General features: G+C 39.0%; 1 protein-coding gene across 11 annotated transcripts in view; it reads right to left on the reverse strand.

Annotated features, from left to right (window-relative positions):
• Positions 1–15784, reverse strand: part of Sel1l2 (SEL1L2 adaptor subunit of SYVN1 ubiquitin ligase) — a 126867-nt gene that overhangs the window by 94198 nt on the left and 16885 nt on the right. For 6 of the 11 annotated variants that reach the window (XM_039105031.2, XM_063283794.1, XM_039105033.2 and 3 more), the window contains 1 exon segment: positions 284–339. The exons of 4 other annotated variants lie outside the window; for them this stretch is intronic. In XM_039105031.2, the coding sequence (XP_038960959.1) occupies positions 284–339 (56 nt within the window). 11 annotated transcript variants of the gene reach the window in all.

The raw sequence follows: 15784 nt of genomic DNA on the forward strand, positions 1-15784 counted from the left end.
CTCCTTCTAAGGGGCCAGAGCACACTATGAGGTTATGAAAGCATCGTTCTGCCCTGTCTGTTTTTATGCTGAGGGCTTCAGGTTAGCCAAGCCCAGGGAAGTCCCAGCCCAGTGAATAGTCTTCTTTGAAGGAAGGAGACTCTTTTCAAAGTAAAAAAGAAACATTAGCGAATGATCTGTTTGAGAAATTCTGAGTATACTGAAAACACACACTGAATACACTGTTAACAATGCCATAACCAACATTTTCTGTTGAGAAAATACAACTTAGTGAAATGTTTACCTGTGTGGTGACATTCACTTCTTTTTGTTTTCTGTTATATCTTTCTGCTTCACTGTCTGTAATATATAAAGCAATTCTATAAAATTTGAAGGCATTGAAAACATTTACAAAACACAGTTTCTATTTAAAAACTTTCTCAGAAAGTTGGAACTTGCATCACAATACTTGAGAGTACTTTGTAGAGTTAACTAACTCAGTATTAAAATAAGCCCTTCAGTGATCATTTTTAAAGATATAACTTGACATCAGAGGTAACTTCAAGCAAATAAATGGGAACTGAGATAAGATACAAGGGGTCTGCAAATAATCACCAGTTACTGTAGTAGAAAGAACTCTGAGATTTTGTTTGTTTTGATTTGTTTTAAGCCCAATATCATGCTGTTTGTAAGTTATAGATACAGAGGGGTAGGTAGCTGACTAGAGGCTGCCTTTGGGGCAGTGAAGGAGGAGAATAAAAAAAGAATAAAAAAAATGACTTACTGAAATGAGAAATAGAAGGAAAGCTTTGGAAATCCACAAAGGCAGAAAAAAATCAGAAAAGAGCTAGAAAAAAACACACAAAACCAAACACATGACACATTTGAGCAAGATGAGCACAACTTCAGCTCCGAAGTTCCTTGTGAGGACCCAGAAGCCTGGGGGAAGTCTGATGGAAGCCGGGCTCCCGGGAGCATTATCTCCAGTGGATGGTGCAGATGATATAGGTTGCACTGGTGGAAAGAAAACTCCTTTTTTGTCATGATGTGCCACTGGAGAGCTGCTGAGCACGGTCTTTCATTCTTTACCAATGTATTTGCATGTGTTAAATATACATAATGGTAGGCTTCATTATGACACTTTCATGCACATATGTAAAGTACATTCATATGCACACACATGTGTGTATTACATGCACACACATATATATGAGCACATTCACACTCTCAACCCTTTCTTGTCCTGCTCAACCCTTATACTCTTCGCAAACAATTCCCCACTAATGCACCACTGTCCTGCCCTCTTCCTCTCTCATACTCTTCCCCCTCTCTCTTCTCTCTCTCTTCCTCTCCTCCTACCCACTGCTCTTCCCCTTCCCCTCCCCCTCCTTCTTCCCTCCCCTCCCTCTCTTCCTTTTTCTATGATCCATTGAGTTTAATTAAGCTGTTTACAGGAGCATGATTGATTAAAGAGTTATTTACAAGAGCTTAGACAATGCTATGCTATTGAAGACAAAGCTCTTTCTTTAACTGTATTTATATCATCACGATCCCCCAATCCTGTTCTGTGACAGAATGTTGACGGACCCAGTTGTGTGCTAATAATCTCACTTTTGAAAGCTCAACTGTGATGGCTATTTTTCAACTTAACTACATCTACAATTAATCTAAAAGCCCACACACACCTGGGAGGAATTTAGTTTTAATTAAATCATTTGAAGTTGGGATACCACTTCGAATCCAGTGATCTTCAATATATTCGAGGTGGGAAGATACACATTTAATGCAGATCTTTTGAGGTGGGAAGATACCCTTCAATCTGGACCACACCTTCTGCTGACAGCCTATACAAAGGATGTGGAAGAAGCAGTTTCCTCTCTTTGCCTGCTTGCTCTCTAGGTCAAGTCTAGTCCTTTGATAGCATCACAGCTTACTTCTTTGGAATCCTGGTGTATAGTGAAAACCAGCTGAGATGGCCAGCTAATGGAATGGATAACTAGTGGATTCTTGGACCTTCTGTTGGTGGACGGCCATTGCTGGGCTAGCTGGACGGCAGGTTGTAACCCTTTTTTAATAAATCCCAATAGTTTTATATATAAAACCATCAGTACTACAAGACCAGGTAATGCCCTGCGTCCCCTCAAGACAGAAACTATTGTTAAAAACTGAGATACCTTGAAGATGTGAGACCAGAGAATATTCAGGGGTGTCTACTACAGCTTCTGAGAGAGCAGGGTCCAGAAAAGGCACCTTTAGCACACAAGGAGGCAGACATGAATGGACTGAAGGACACAGGTAGCAAGAGGCTGACTCAGGATGGATACTGCAGGGAAGTGCCCTCCCCTTAGTGGTTGGGATTAGATCAGTTCAACTGGGAATAAATCAAGAGTTTGATAGCATTGAGTCTGAGGCCAGTGGATGGAGCAAATTCTGGATCCACTTGTCTGCTACTCACTAGTAGAGGTTCAGAGAAGTTACCTATAGCAACAATGTTTCAGCACATTAACACTCAGCAGGCATTGAAAAGAACGAAGGTAGGCCCTCTGTGTCTATGCTCCACTGCCAAGGCTAAGTCTCACACTCAAAGCACTTTGAAGACAGTGTCCCAACACACTTGGCCTCTACTAAAACATTATCCACACGGCAGCAGTGTAGTCTAGAGAGTCTCCTGAGACCATTTTCCCAGCCCACAGAGTGCAAAGATCAGCATAGCCAGCAGAGGCCCCTGATAAGACAGCTCCAGGGGATGTCAGACACTTGTGCAGACTCAGAAAGAGAGGAACTGGAAGGAGAGAGCAGAGCCAGCAGGTTGATTGGCCCTCTCTGCTCTAAGCATGTAGCTGGGGAGCTTCAGTTGTTGAGGGCCCAGAAAGAAGGAGCCTCAACAACACCACCTTGTTCCCCCACTTCCTTTCAGTTTTTTTCATGTGTTCCCTCCCCCTTCACACATTTAGCAGGATTTTAAAACTGTTTTGTATTTAGTTTTATTTGTATTTGTTATTTAACCTCATATATTTATCTAATTTGTTAAAGCATTTTTCATTTGGGGGAATTGTTTTCCTTCGTTTCTTTTTTGCTTTCTATATTTCCTCTTCCTGGCTACATTTAGTCCCAGGATGCTCAAAGTCGAATCATTAGAACCTCTACTCACTAAACCATCTTGCCAGCCCTAACATTTTTTCCACTTTGTACATTCATTGTACACAGCACCGTGTTACGTAGGAGCATTTTCATACACGTGCATATTATACATTGAGTGTCTCCCTTCTCTACAGCCCTGCCTTCCTCTTCTCCCCTCACTCTTCTCTCCTCACCCCTGCCCTTTGATCCCATTATTCCCTTAGACAGTATTGCTTCTACTTACCTGTCCTGCATACATGGACACATGATTTTGTGTGTTTAAGTCTAGGAACCACAGGTTAAAGAAAACAATATTTATCTTTCCACGACTGGCTTAATTCGCTTAATATGATTATCTTCAGTACATATATTTCTCTAAAAACAATATTCACTCTTTACACACACACACACACCACACACACCACACCACCACCACACACACACACCACATACAACACACACACCACACACCACACACACACCACACCATCACACACACACACCACATACAACACACACACACACCACACACACACACACACACCACACACACACCACACCACACACACACCACATACAACACACACACACACTCACACACACACCACACACATACCACACACACACACACCACATACAACACACACACACACCACACACACACACACCACACCACCACACATACAACACACACACACACTCACACACACATACCACACACACACTACACCACACACATACACCACATACAACACACACACACACACACACACACCACACTCACACACACACACACACACTTTTTTACCCCCTCCCCTGCTGTTGGACACCTAGTTTGGCTCTTTGATGTGACTATTGTGAGTGGGGCTGAAGCAAACAGTGACACTGGGACATGAGGACTTGGAGAACAGTATGTAGCTGGGTCACAGTAGTGTATAACAGACTTTGTCCACAGGCTTGTTGTACCTGTTTTGTTTTTGCTGTTGTTTTGAGACTGTGTGTCTCTGATTGTTCTGGGCCTTATTAAGTAAACCAGGGTAGGGAAGAACTCACAGAGATCTGCTTGCCTCTGTTCCCTGCTCCTCTGTGCCCAGGTGTGTTTGTTTTCCTAATGATTAAAATTCAGACCTGGATGAGATGGGAATCTCAACTTCTAAAATATTACCAAAGAACAGGCTTCCTTATGGTCTGTTGGCATATACTTACCTTTGCTTGGTCCTCTGCTACTTACCTCTCTGCCCCTTTTCTTTTCACCCAGTCCTTGTTTATATCCTACTAACCCAAATAAGATGCCCTTCACTTTCATGCCATGTGTTCTATTACCCCCTTCCCACTTCCTCCCTCAAAGCCTCTTCCCCTTCTCCCTGTAAACCCTTTTGGACTTTATTGCCTCTATACACACCCATCCCTATATAAATACACATACATAAAGATTAGAAGCTAGGATTTGCATATGAGAAAAATACGCAGTGTTTGGCTTTCTGTGCCTGGGCCAATTCACTCAGTATAATATTTCTACTTTTATATGTTTCCTGAAAATTTAATTTTCCTTTATGAATGAATAAAATTCCATTATATATATATATATCACAGTTTTTACATGACTCTTTTGATGAGCATCTAATCTGTTCCACGTCCTTGCTGCTATGAACATAACAGCAATAAACAAGGATGTGTAAACATCTCAAAGGTAGAATATAGACTTATTTGGTTCTAAGCTTAGATGGGGTATAGCTGGGTCACATAGTAGTTTTATTTTTTTACTGTTTTAAGACTCCATTCCCACTGACTTCTATAATGTCTACACCAGTTTACTGTGAATAAGGACTTCAATTACTCCCCATATTTTTGCCAGCATTTGGTGTTACTCTGACCGAGGTGAGGTGGGATCTCAAGGTAGCTTAATTTATTTATTTTTCTGTAAGCTAAGGATGATAATTAAGAATACAGAGCTCTCTCTCTCTCTCTCTCTCTCTCTCTCTCTCTCTGTTTCTGTCTCTTTCATATGGTCATTAGCCATTTGTAATTTATCTTTTGAGAATTGTCTGAACATTTTATTAGCCTTTTTATTGATTAATTGTCCTTAGATTTTTGTGCTCTTTGTATAGTCTAGATACTAATTCTCTGTCAGAGGTATAGGTAACAATAATTTCCCCATTCTGGAGGCTGTGTCTTCGCTTGATTTATTCCCCATGGAACTTTTATTTTATGAGTCCCTGTTACCTATTGTTGGCCTTCTTTGATTGTCTAGAGTTTATTCAGAAAACCTTTCCTGACAATGGCCACACCACCTGAATATGCCTGATCTTGGAAGCTAAGTGGTTAGACTTGGTTTGTGCTTAGGTGGAACATAGTCCTATCCCTATGACTTGAGTGTTTTCTCTGTTATGTTCATAGAATTTCAGGCCTTACATTAAGGTCTTTCAGCCATCTGCAGTAGACTTTGATAGAGGTGAGATATAAAGAGAATGGTTATTTCCTATTTGGTAAACTTTGGATATAAGTTTGTTATACATAACCTTTGTTATGTTGATATGTTTCTTCTATTCCTAGTTTCTTCAGAACTTTATCATGAGGAGACATTGGATTTTGTCAAAGACTTTTTCAGCATCTATTAATGTGATCGATCACATAAGATATATTACATACACTGATTTTCATGTATTGATCCATTCTTGCGGCTATAGGATGAAGTCAAGGTGATGCTGATGAGTGAATCTTTTGACCTGTGCTTGAACTGTTTGCAAGTATTTCGCTGAGAACTTTTGCATCTATGTTCTTTAGGGAGATATATTTATGTATTTTTGTGTATCTTATTTGGTTTTTGTATCAGGGCGATATTAACTGTAGAAAGTTCAATTTTTATAAAGATTTATTATTGTCAGAGAATATAATACATTATTTAGATTTTCTTATATTTCTTAAGCCTTAGTTTGTGTCCTAAAATAGGAACCATTTTAGAGAAATTTTCTTCTATAGATTTTTCTTAGGTCCACTTAATTGATGAAGCAATTTAATTAAAAAATTTCTTTATTTTTTGTTAACAAGATCTATTTGTCAATAAGAACCAGGCATTTGTTGTTTGTTTGTTTGTTTGTTTGTTTGTTTGTTTGGTTGGTTGGTTGGTTGGTTTTATTGAGACAGGGTTTCTCTGTGTAGTCCTGGCTGGCCTCGAACTCAAAGATCTGCTTGCCTCTGACTCCTGAGTGCTGGGATTAAAGTAGACCACCATAGCCAGGTGAGAATCAGGTACTTAAATCATCTGTTGTTGTTGTTGTTGTTGTTGTGCTGAGACAAATCCTTTTTAACAGGGTGTGGTGGTACCCAAGGGGGGACCCTCTTCTCTGAGGGGAAGGATTGAGGGCAATATGGAGAGGGATTAGTAAGGGTGGGACTGGAAAGAGAGGAGAGAGGGGCTGTGATCAGGACATAAAGTGATAAAAAAAGAAAAGAGTTGCCTTGGTCATGGTGTCTCTTCATAGCAGTGGAAAACCACACTAAGACAGTCGTGTTGCTTCATGAATTAAGTGAACAAGATTTGGTGAGTATATATTTAGATTGTAATATCCTTTTTAACAGATTGTCCTTTCATCAGTAGGAAGTAATTTTATTTTTTCTGAATAATTTTGTTTGAAGTCTACTTTTTCAGTTATTAGAACAACAACACCTGTTTGTTTTCTAGTTCCATTTAATTAGAATGCTTTTTTTTCTATCCTTCATTCTAAGGTTGCATCTGTCTTTGATGATGTAGGGCATTTCTTAGAGGCAGCATGTTTTTATATCCAGTATGCTAATCTGTTCCTTTTGACTAGGGAACTGAGGTTATATTTAGATTTATTATTTAGATTTATTATTTAGTTTTTATTATTCAGAATTGGTTATACTTATATATAAGTTTATATTATATGCTTATAAGATATTAGTATATTATATGTACTTACATATGTACATAATTTAGAATTATTATTGAAAGATGTACATTAATGCCTGTCATTATAATTTTATAGTGGTTGGTAATTACTGATTCTTAATTTTATTAACTATTGTTCTTGCACAGTTTATTTTTTTTCCTGTAGCCTTTTGGATATATTTATCTTTCTGGTCAATCCAAATGTTTTTTTTTTGCAAGAATCTTTTGTAAAGCTGGCTTGGTCATGATTTCCTTTAGCCTGCTTTTTCATGGGAAGTGTTCCTTTCTCCTTTAATTGTGTCAGATAGTTTTTCTGGGTATAGCAGTCAAGGTTAGCACATCATTCTAATCCCTTTAGGTATTTAAAGTTTCTGCTGAGAAGGCTGTTGTTGTAATGGCCTTGCTCTTGTATGTGATATTTCTCTCGGGTTTCAACATACATTTTATTTATTTATTTATTTATTTATTTATTTATTTATTTATGCACATTGTATTAACTGTTTTAACTATAATATGATATGGCAAGTTTATTTGATTGCAGAGTTCTCAGGTTGGTTCAGTATATTCAAGCTGATAAGTATAATTCCACATAAATAAACATAAGAACAGAAATTAAATGATCATTACAACTGATGAAAAGACTCATCAAAAAGTTCAATATTCACTCATAATAAAGAAACGATGAAGAGCTAGAACATGTCTCAACACAATAAAGCTGTAGGTAACAAACCTATAGTCAACGAGATACTAAATCGAGAGCATTTTAGAGACAATCTGGAACGAAACAAAGGTGTCTATTCTTGCCACTCTTGCTCAGCATAGAACTTAAGTCACAGCAAGGGCAGTGATTCTGACACTGGGCATGTGAATAGACACACAGACACACAGACACACAGTGAAATAGGGGGCCTAAAAACAAACCCCACAGTTAGAGTCACCTAATTCTTGCCAAACGTATAAAAACATAATCAGAGGTAGTATGATGGTGAGTTTCATGTCAACTTGACACAAGCTGGAGTTGTTGGAGAGGAAGGAGCCTCTACGAGAACAAAGTGCTTCCATGAGACTGGGCTATAGGCAGACCTGTCGGTTATTTTGTTAGAGATTAAGGAGAGAGGGCCTAGCCCATTGTGGGTGTGGCCACCCCTGAGCCCATAGTCCTGGGTTTTATAACAAGGCAGGCTAAGCAAGCCATAGGGAGCAAGCTGAACTTCCCTGTGGCCTCTGCCTCAGCTTCTGCCTCCAGGTTCTTGCCCTGTTGGGTTCCTGTCCTGACTTTCTTTGATGATGAGCAATGCTGTATAAGTGTAAGCCAAATAAACTGTTCCCTCCCCAAATTCCTTCGGTCCTGCTGTTTCTTCACAGCACTAGAAACCCTAAGATGAGCTTCACTGATAAATGGTTCAGGAAAAACTGGATTCCCATATGTAAATGAATGAAATTCGACCCATATTTTATCTTGCACAAAAGAATTCAAAATGGGTCAAATACCTTACAATGAGACCTAAAACTTTAGAAAGGACTTTTGGAACAAGAATCTAACAGGAAATACCACAAGAATTTTGATCTACTAAAGTTCCAGAATGGTTAAGTTAATTTAAAAAAAGAAGAAAAGAAGGAAAAAAAGAAAAAGAAAAGAGAAGAGAAAAATATTTAATATAAGCATTAGACAGGATATATAAAGAATTTCAGAAATTAGGTTAATAATTCAGATCATAAGCACTAATGATCTGAATAAACAATTCTCAAAATAAAAAATACTAATAGCCAATAAATACTTGACAATGTGTTCAATATACTTAGCCAGAGATCCTTAATTTAATGAACATTTCTTTGACATTCTATCTTACGCAGCCACAATGGCTATCATCAAGAAAATAAACAAGAACTGCTGGCAAAGGAATAGGGAAAGCAGAATCCATATTGACTGCTGATGGTATTGCAGGCTGGGAGAATCAGTATAGAGATTCTTAACACAAACAAAACAAACTGATCATAGAATTCTCTTTGTGTGTGCATGTGTGTGGTCTCCTGAGTCCACAGGAGCATCCCTCAGGGACAGGGGTGTGTGTGTGTGTGCATGTGTGTAGGTCATGAAACTAGAATGAGGAACAAGAGAGGGAAAGAAGAAGCCAAAGAAATAAGCAGTAAGAGAGCAGAAGGGACTAACTAGGGGATGAAAGGGAGCCAATCAGAAGAGAGGAAGGCACTGAGAAGGGACAGGTGAGGACAACCTATAATGATATGTCTGGAACGATGAAACGCATTGAGTTGTATGCTAACCGAAAACAATAAAAGTAACAAGTTACAGATGTACAGCAAAATAAATATACTCATTTGACAAAATAAAGTGCTGAGCTGAACTCTACCATGCAAGTGCAAGTTCTCCAAAAGCAAAAAATTTCAATTTGTCTACTTGATAATAAAAATCTTAGCCAGAAAAACATTTAAGGTAGGAGCATTAAAAGGGGGCAAGAGGGCAATATGAGTTAATATTCTAATATCTCATTATTAAATTGCTATTTGCAAATGTCATTAATTAATTAATCATTTACAATCCACTTATTTCTGAGTTGGATTTTAATTAAGATGTATTTATATAAATAAATGGTATCTAGCATTAAAATACAGAAACACACACACACACACACATATATAATTTTTTGGAAGACTGTGTCTTGCTATGTAGTCCCAGTTCCCTTATTCATTTTTTACTAGTGCTACAATGCCATGTTTATGGGACTACACTAGCTTTTAAGTTTTACATAGTTTTGTATTGTGGGCCTTGGGCTTGAACCTGGGACCCTCCCTGTACATGCTTGTTAAGCAGTCTACCAATCAGCCACAGCTCCAGTCTTAAATTTTATATTCTTGTAGGCTCATCTGTATGTCAGAGAGGTACTAAAGTGATGTAATTAAACAGCATGAGATACTCCGAGAAATGCAAGCTAGTATTGATTACACTAGGATTTTAAACTTGAGAAAATAATTTTCAATGAATTCTCAAATCAATTTTTGACAAATTTATGCAAAGGACATAAATCATATATAGTATGTCATAAAGTTAGAAAAACAAATCTTTGGAAACCAGACACAATATAATAAGTCTAATCTGTCAGCTTTGGTACACTGTTAGGAATGAAAAAGCCCAACTGCTTTAATGTGATACACTATAAAATCGATCCTACATATCTGAGCTTGTTGGCTCAGGCATGGGACCTATGTACTTGGGAGGCTGAAGTGGAAGACTGCAAGTTTTAAAGCCACTTGGGAAAATTCATGAGAACTTGTCTAATTTCATATGGAAAAACAAAACCCAGGATAGTGAAAACAATTCTTAACAATAAAAGAACTTCTAGGAGAATCACCATCTCTGACCTCAGGCTCTACTACAGAGCAATAGTGATTAAAAAACAAAAAAGACAAACAAAAGCTGTATGGCATTGGTACAGAGACAGATACCTTGATCAATGGAATAGAGTTGAAGACCCAGAAATAAAACCACACACTTACAGACACTTGATCTTTGACAAAGAAGCTAAAAATATACAATGAATAAAAGAAAGCATCTTCAATAAGTGGTGCTGGTCTAACTTGCAGTCAGTATGTGAAAAAATTAAAATAGATTCATATTTCTCACCTTCCACAAAGCTCAAGTTCAAGTGGATCAAGGACCTCAACATAAAACCAGATACACTGAATCTAATAGAAGAGAAAGTGGGAAAAAGCCTCAAACTCATTGGCATAGGGGGAAATGTCCTAAACAGAATTAGAGCTCAGGCTTTAAGATCAAAAATTGATAAATGGGACCTCATGAAACTGGAAAGCTTCTGTAAGGCAAAAGACATAGTCAAAGACAAATTGGCAACCAACAGACTGGGAAAAACCTTCACTACCCCCACATCTGATAGAGGGCTAATATCTAAAATATATAAAGAACTCAAGAAGCTAAACTCCAGAAAAATCAAACAACCCAATCAAAAAATGGGGTATAGAATGAAACAGAGAATTCACAACAGAAGAATCTCAAAGAAGTGGCACTTAGAGAAGTGTTCAAAGTTCTTAGTGATTAGGGAAATGCAAATCAAAATGACCCTGAGATTCCACCTCACACCAGTCAGAATGGCTTACATCAGGTGACAGCACGTATTTTTGAGGATGTGGAGAAAGAGGAACACTCCTCCATTGCTGGTAGGATTGCAAACTTGTACAACTACCCCGGAAATCAATCTGGTGGTTCCTCAGAAAACTGGAAATATATCTACCTGAAGATCCAGCTATACCACACTTGGGCATATAACCCAAAAGATGTCCCACCAGGACACAGGGGCACATGTTTCACTATGTTCATAGTGCCCTTGTTTCTGATAGTCAGAAGTTGGAAACAACCCAGATGTCCCACAATTGAAGAATAGAAAATGTGTTTTATTTACACAATGGAATACTATTCATCTATTAAGAATGAGAACATCGTGAGTTTTGCAGGCAAGTGAATGGAACTAGAAAATATCCTGAGTGAGGTAGTTTGGACTCACCAATAAGTAAATATTAGCCAAGGGGGTAGGGGAGTACAGAATACTCAAGATAGGTGGGAGAGGGGCGGGAGAGGGGAAAAGGGGAACATGGTCAAGTATTAGGGGGGGATGGAGATGAGGCGAGGAAGGACAGGAGAGAAGCCCTGAGGGCCAACAGAATGAAAGGACATATGCAACCTTGGTGTGAGGGTGGGAGGTGGGGGGGGGGACCGTCTAGAATACCAGAGACCTGGAACATAAGAGACTCTCAGTACTCAAAGGGAGGGACCTTAGATGAAATGCCCAACAGTGGAGAGAGGAAACTTGTAGAATCCACCTCCAGTAGAAAAACAGGGCATCAAGTAGAGGAATGTGGTTGCCATTCCACAGCCAAAAACTGGCCCAGAATTGTTCCTGTATGAAAGAACTGCCGGGACTGAGGGAAAGGATGTCCAGTGACCAGCCCAATTTGGGATCCAACTCAAGGGGAGGATCCAAGGCCTGACACTATTACTGATGCTGTGTTGTACTTATAGACAGGAGCCTAGCACGGCTGTCCTCTGACAGGCCCAACAAGCAGCTGCCTGAGACAAATGCAGATATTTACACCCAACCAATGAACTGAAGTCAGGAACCCCTGTGATTGAATTAGGGAAAGGCTGGAAGAAGCTGAGGAGGAGGGCAACCCTATAGGAAGACGAGCAGTCTCAACTAACCTGGACACCCAAGATCTCTCAGACTGAGCCACCACCCAGGTAGCATACGCAAGCTGGTATGAGGCTCCTGTCACATATAGAGCAGAGGACTGCCTGGTCTGGCCTCAGTCAGAGAAGATGCACCTAATCCTGGAGAGACTTGAGGCCTCAGGGAGTGAGGTGGTGTGGGGGACATCCTCTTGGAGACAGGGGAGGAAGAATGGGATGAGGAACTGTTGGAAGGCAGACCCGAGGGGGATAACGACTGGACTATAAAAAATGATTAAAGATAATTTAAAAAGATTTTAAGAAAAAGCAAAAAAGGGTGAGACTTAGGTCAGTGGCAGAACATTCACCCTAGGTCAGTCCCCAGTACTAAAAACACAGATGAAAACAAAACCAAAAACAAAATCCCATGCTGTGTGAAGTAAAACACACACACACACACACACACACACACACACACACACACACACACACACACGCACACACACACACACGCACGCATGTGATACACTCACATTCTAGACACATAAGAATTTGACTTAGAACAGATACAGGTGGTCAAGTTTTTATATTTACAGAAGTCACCAGACTCTACTTTAAAAGCAGGCCATTAATTTTCTTATATAATCTCTAGGCTTGCATGATGGGTCTAATGTGTTTTACTTTTTGTCATTGATGAACTTTACCTGCTTTTCCCCAATAAGGCAAAATCTATTAAAATTAGCTAATTATTTTTGACTGACATAGTTATGTGTTTATGAGGTAAGATGTTGTTTTGATTCTGGTGGCAAACTCGCGATCACGTGTTCTGTTTATTTTGTGAGACAGACTGTGTAGGAACTAGCCACCAGTTCGTTGATATTTAAGCCCTTGTCAAATCACTGAAGTAACCGGCAGATTCCAAAATGAAATTTAACCTTTGCACGATGACAGATGCTTTAACAAACACACTGTCTTAAAAACAGTGTATTTGAATTGCTCCTTAGATTCTTAGGGAGGTAGCAAGTCCTCATTTCTTTTGCCATTTTCATTAGTTTTCTATGATAATCAAATAACATATATTTTGCACAATGTTTTATATTTGGAGCATGACAAAATTCAGCTTTATGATATCTAAACTAATTCTTTAAGGAATTTAAGATGGGAGCTAGAGAGACAACACTGGCTGCTTTTGCAGAGGACCTGAGTTCGGCTCCCTGCACCCACATGGTGGCTCACAAGCATTTGTTGCTCCAGCTCCTGGGGACCTGATGCCCTCTTTTGATCTTCATAGTTACTGAGCATGCATCTGATGCACATACATATATGCAGACAAAATACTCATACATGTAAAATAAACCTACCTTTCTAATATGGAAAAGAAAAAAGAATACATGTAAATTAATAGTTTAAAAAGCCTATGGGAAATACAGCTTTGTTAGAGATTTTAGGCATTAATGTTTTGCTTATTACAAGTCATCTCTCAATGACTGCTTTTTTCCTTCAAATTACTTAGTCTAATTATATTTGTGTATTAGAAATGATACACTGTGACTTGATATTATAGTAACAGTAAAAGCCTAGTAATTTTTAAACTCCATTATTACAGCTAGAGAAAAATGTTAGGAGAAGACATGTGATTTGCTAGATTCCCATTGTCATTTTCTTCAAAGTACATGGGATATAATTAGACCTAGTATGACAGAATGTAGAGCTGCAGAATACAAAGTACAAGTGTCATGTGTGCTGGGGACAGAGGACAAAATTATGGATATTAAATGGCATAAAGTTTATATTATACACTGGGCCACAACATCAAACTGTCAGTGGCAAGAGTAACATGAAAATTACAGGGCTAAAGCCAGTTATCAAGGGAAGGCTAAGTGAAGCTAAGAGAATTAGTGGAGTGGGGGGAGGTGGAGACTGTAGCTCAAGGGATTAACTCTTCAGTAACTTAAGAGACGAGAAGCCATCAGACATTATCTGAAGAACACTCGAAATTTACTAAAATACAATTCCATTTTCCTCTCAAGCTTTTAGATTCTCACCTAAGAAAATGTAATCTTGATTGGCTATCAGGGAAAATATTCTTTTGAAAGGTGGATTGGTTGATTTGTACCAAGTAAGAAGTCCTGGCGATTGCTAGATGCTGGTAGCAACTGTGTCACCATTTGTTTATTTTTGCATGAATGATGACACTCCCACCAACTCCAACTCTTTGGGAGGAACACAGTCTGCCCAGGGCAGGAAGAAAATACTTAAAGTAATATGGGGCTTTAATTTTAAAATTCTGTTTTAAAGATCTATTTTGTATAACACATAATACAGTAGGTCAGCAACCTACCATGATATCTGTAAGTGCCTTCAAAAGTTTGGTGTAAAGTTAGCTTTGAAAGGGAACTAAACATCATTCACCTCTAGAATAAAATATCTAACTACAAATTATTATATGCCAGATTCTTTGCATATTTTATCTCTAATATGGGTAGCAGTCTAGTAAAGGGGTGAACAGGCAATATTGGTGCTCATGTGCTACTATAATGCTAAGTGGAATAACCAACCTGTCCAAGGCCAAGGCCAGAATGAGACTCCCACTCAGGTTTGACTCCAGATGTTTCCTTCCTTCTATGCTACTGTGGTTTCAAGCTATCAAGGGATCCACACCAGATTGCCTTGAGCTGGGAAGATGTAAAGCAGCCTTCTCTTCACAGGGAGGCCTCACACGCCATAGAATGGAATCAAGACTTGACAGCAAAGATTTAAAAGTGTACCCAGTCATTGAGCTAACACCTCTCTTTTGTTTCATTTTCTTCCTTCTGACTTCCATGGATTTTTTTTTTCTTGTCTACATTAACCTTAGATCCTAGGACAACAATTGCAATTAGTAAATACCTTAAGACAAAAGATTGAAACAATCCCTCCAGGAGACCAACATAGTTAGTTGCCCAAGTTAGGATCTCTAGATACCTTGCCTTCAACTTAGTTACCCAAGTAGACCCCTAGATAATAGCCAGACCCAGGGTTAACCAGAGCCCTCCAGCCCTGGTTACTTCAGAGGAAACCCTCAATCCTTGCCTTTGAAGACTTCAACTCCATTTCTGAGATGTGTTACTGAGCCTGAGTTAGATGGAGTGGGAGAGCTGAAGAATGTTTAACACCATACATGCAGATGCAGAATTTGGAGATTGCCCTATGGGTTTTGGTCTTGCTTTGGTCCAGCATTTCCTCACTATGCTCCCTTTCCTCCCTTTTGGCATAGTAATGTCGATTCTGTGCCACCGTAGCAAGTAGGTGATCTGCTTTTTTAATTTTTATTTTCCTGGGGTTACAGTTAAGAGACTGCCCAGTGTCTCAGAAGAGACTTTGGACTGTTAAACAGTTTTGAGCTTGAGAAAGAATATGGAGATTTTGGAATTGGACTAAAGGCATTTTGCATTATAGTATGGCCATAGGTCCATGGGTGGTGGTGGGGGGGTGTGTTTGTGTGCAGGGAATGGAATGTGGTAGTTTAAATGAGAAAGGTCACAATTGGTCCATATATTTTCATGCTTTGTTCTCAGTTGGTGAACTGTTTTTGGGGT

Source organism: Rattus norvegicus, chromosome 3 (genome assembly GCF_036323735.1).
Source record: "Rattus norvegicus strain BN/NHsdMcwi chromosome 3, GRCr8, whole genome shotgun sequence".
In the NCBI taxonomy this organism is placed as follows: domain Eukaryota; kingdom Metazoa; phylum Chordata; class Mammalia; order Rodentia; family Muridae; genus Rattus; species Rattus norvegicus.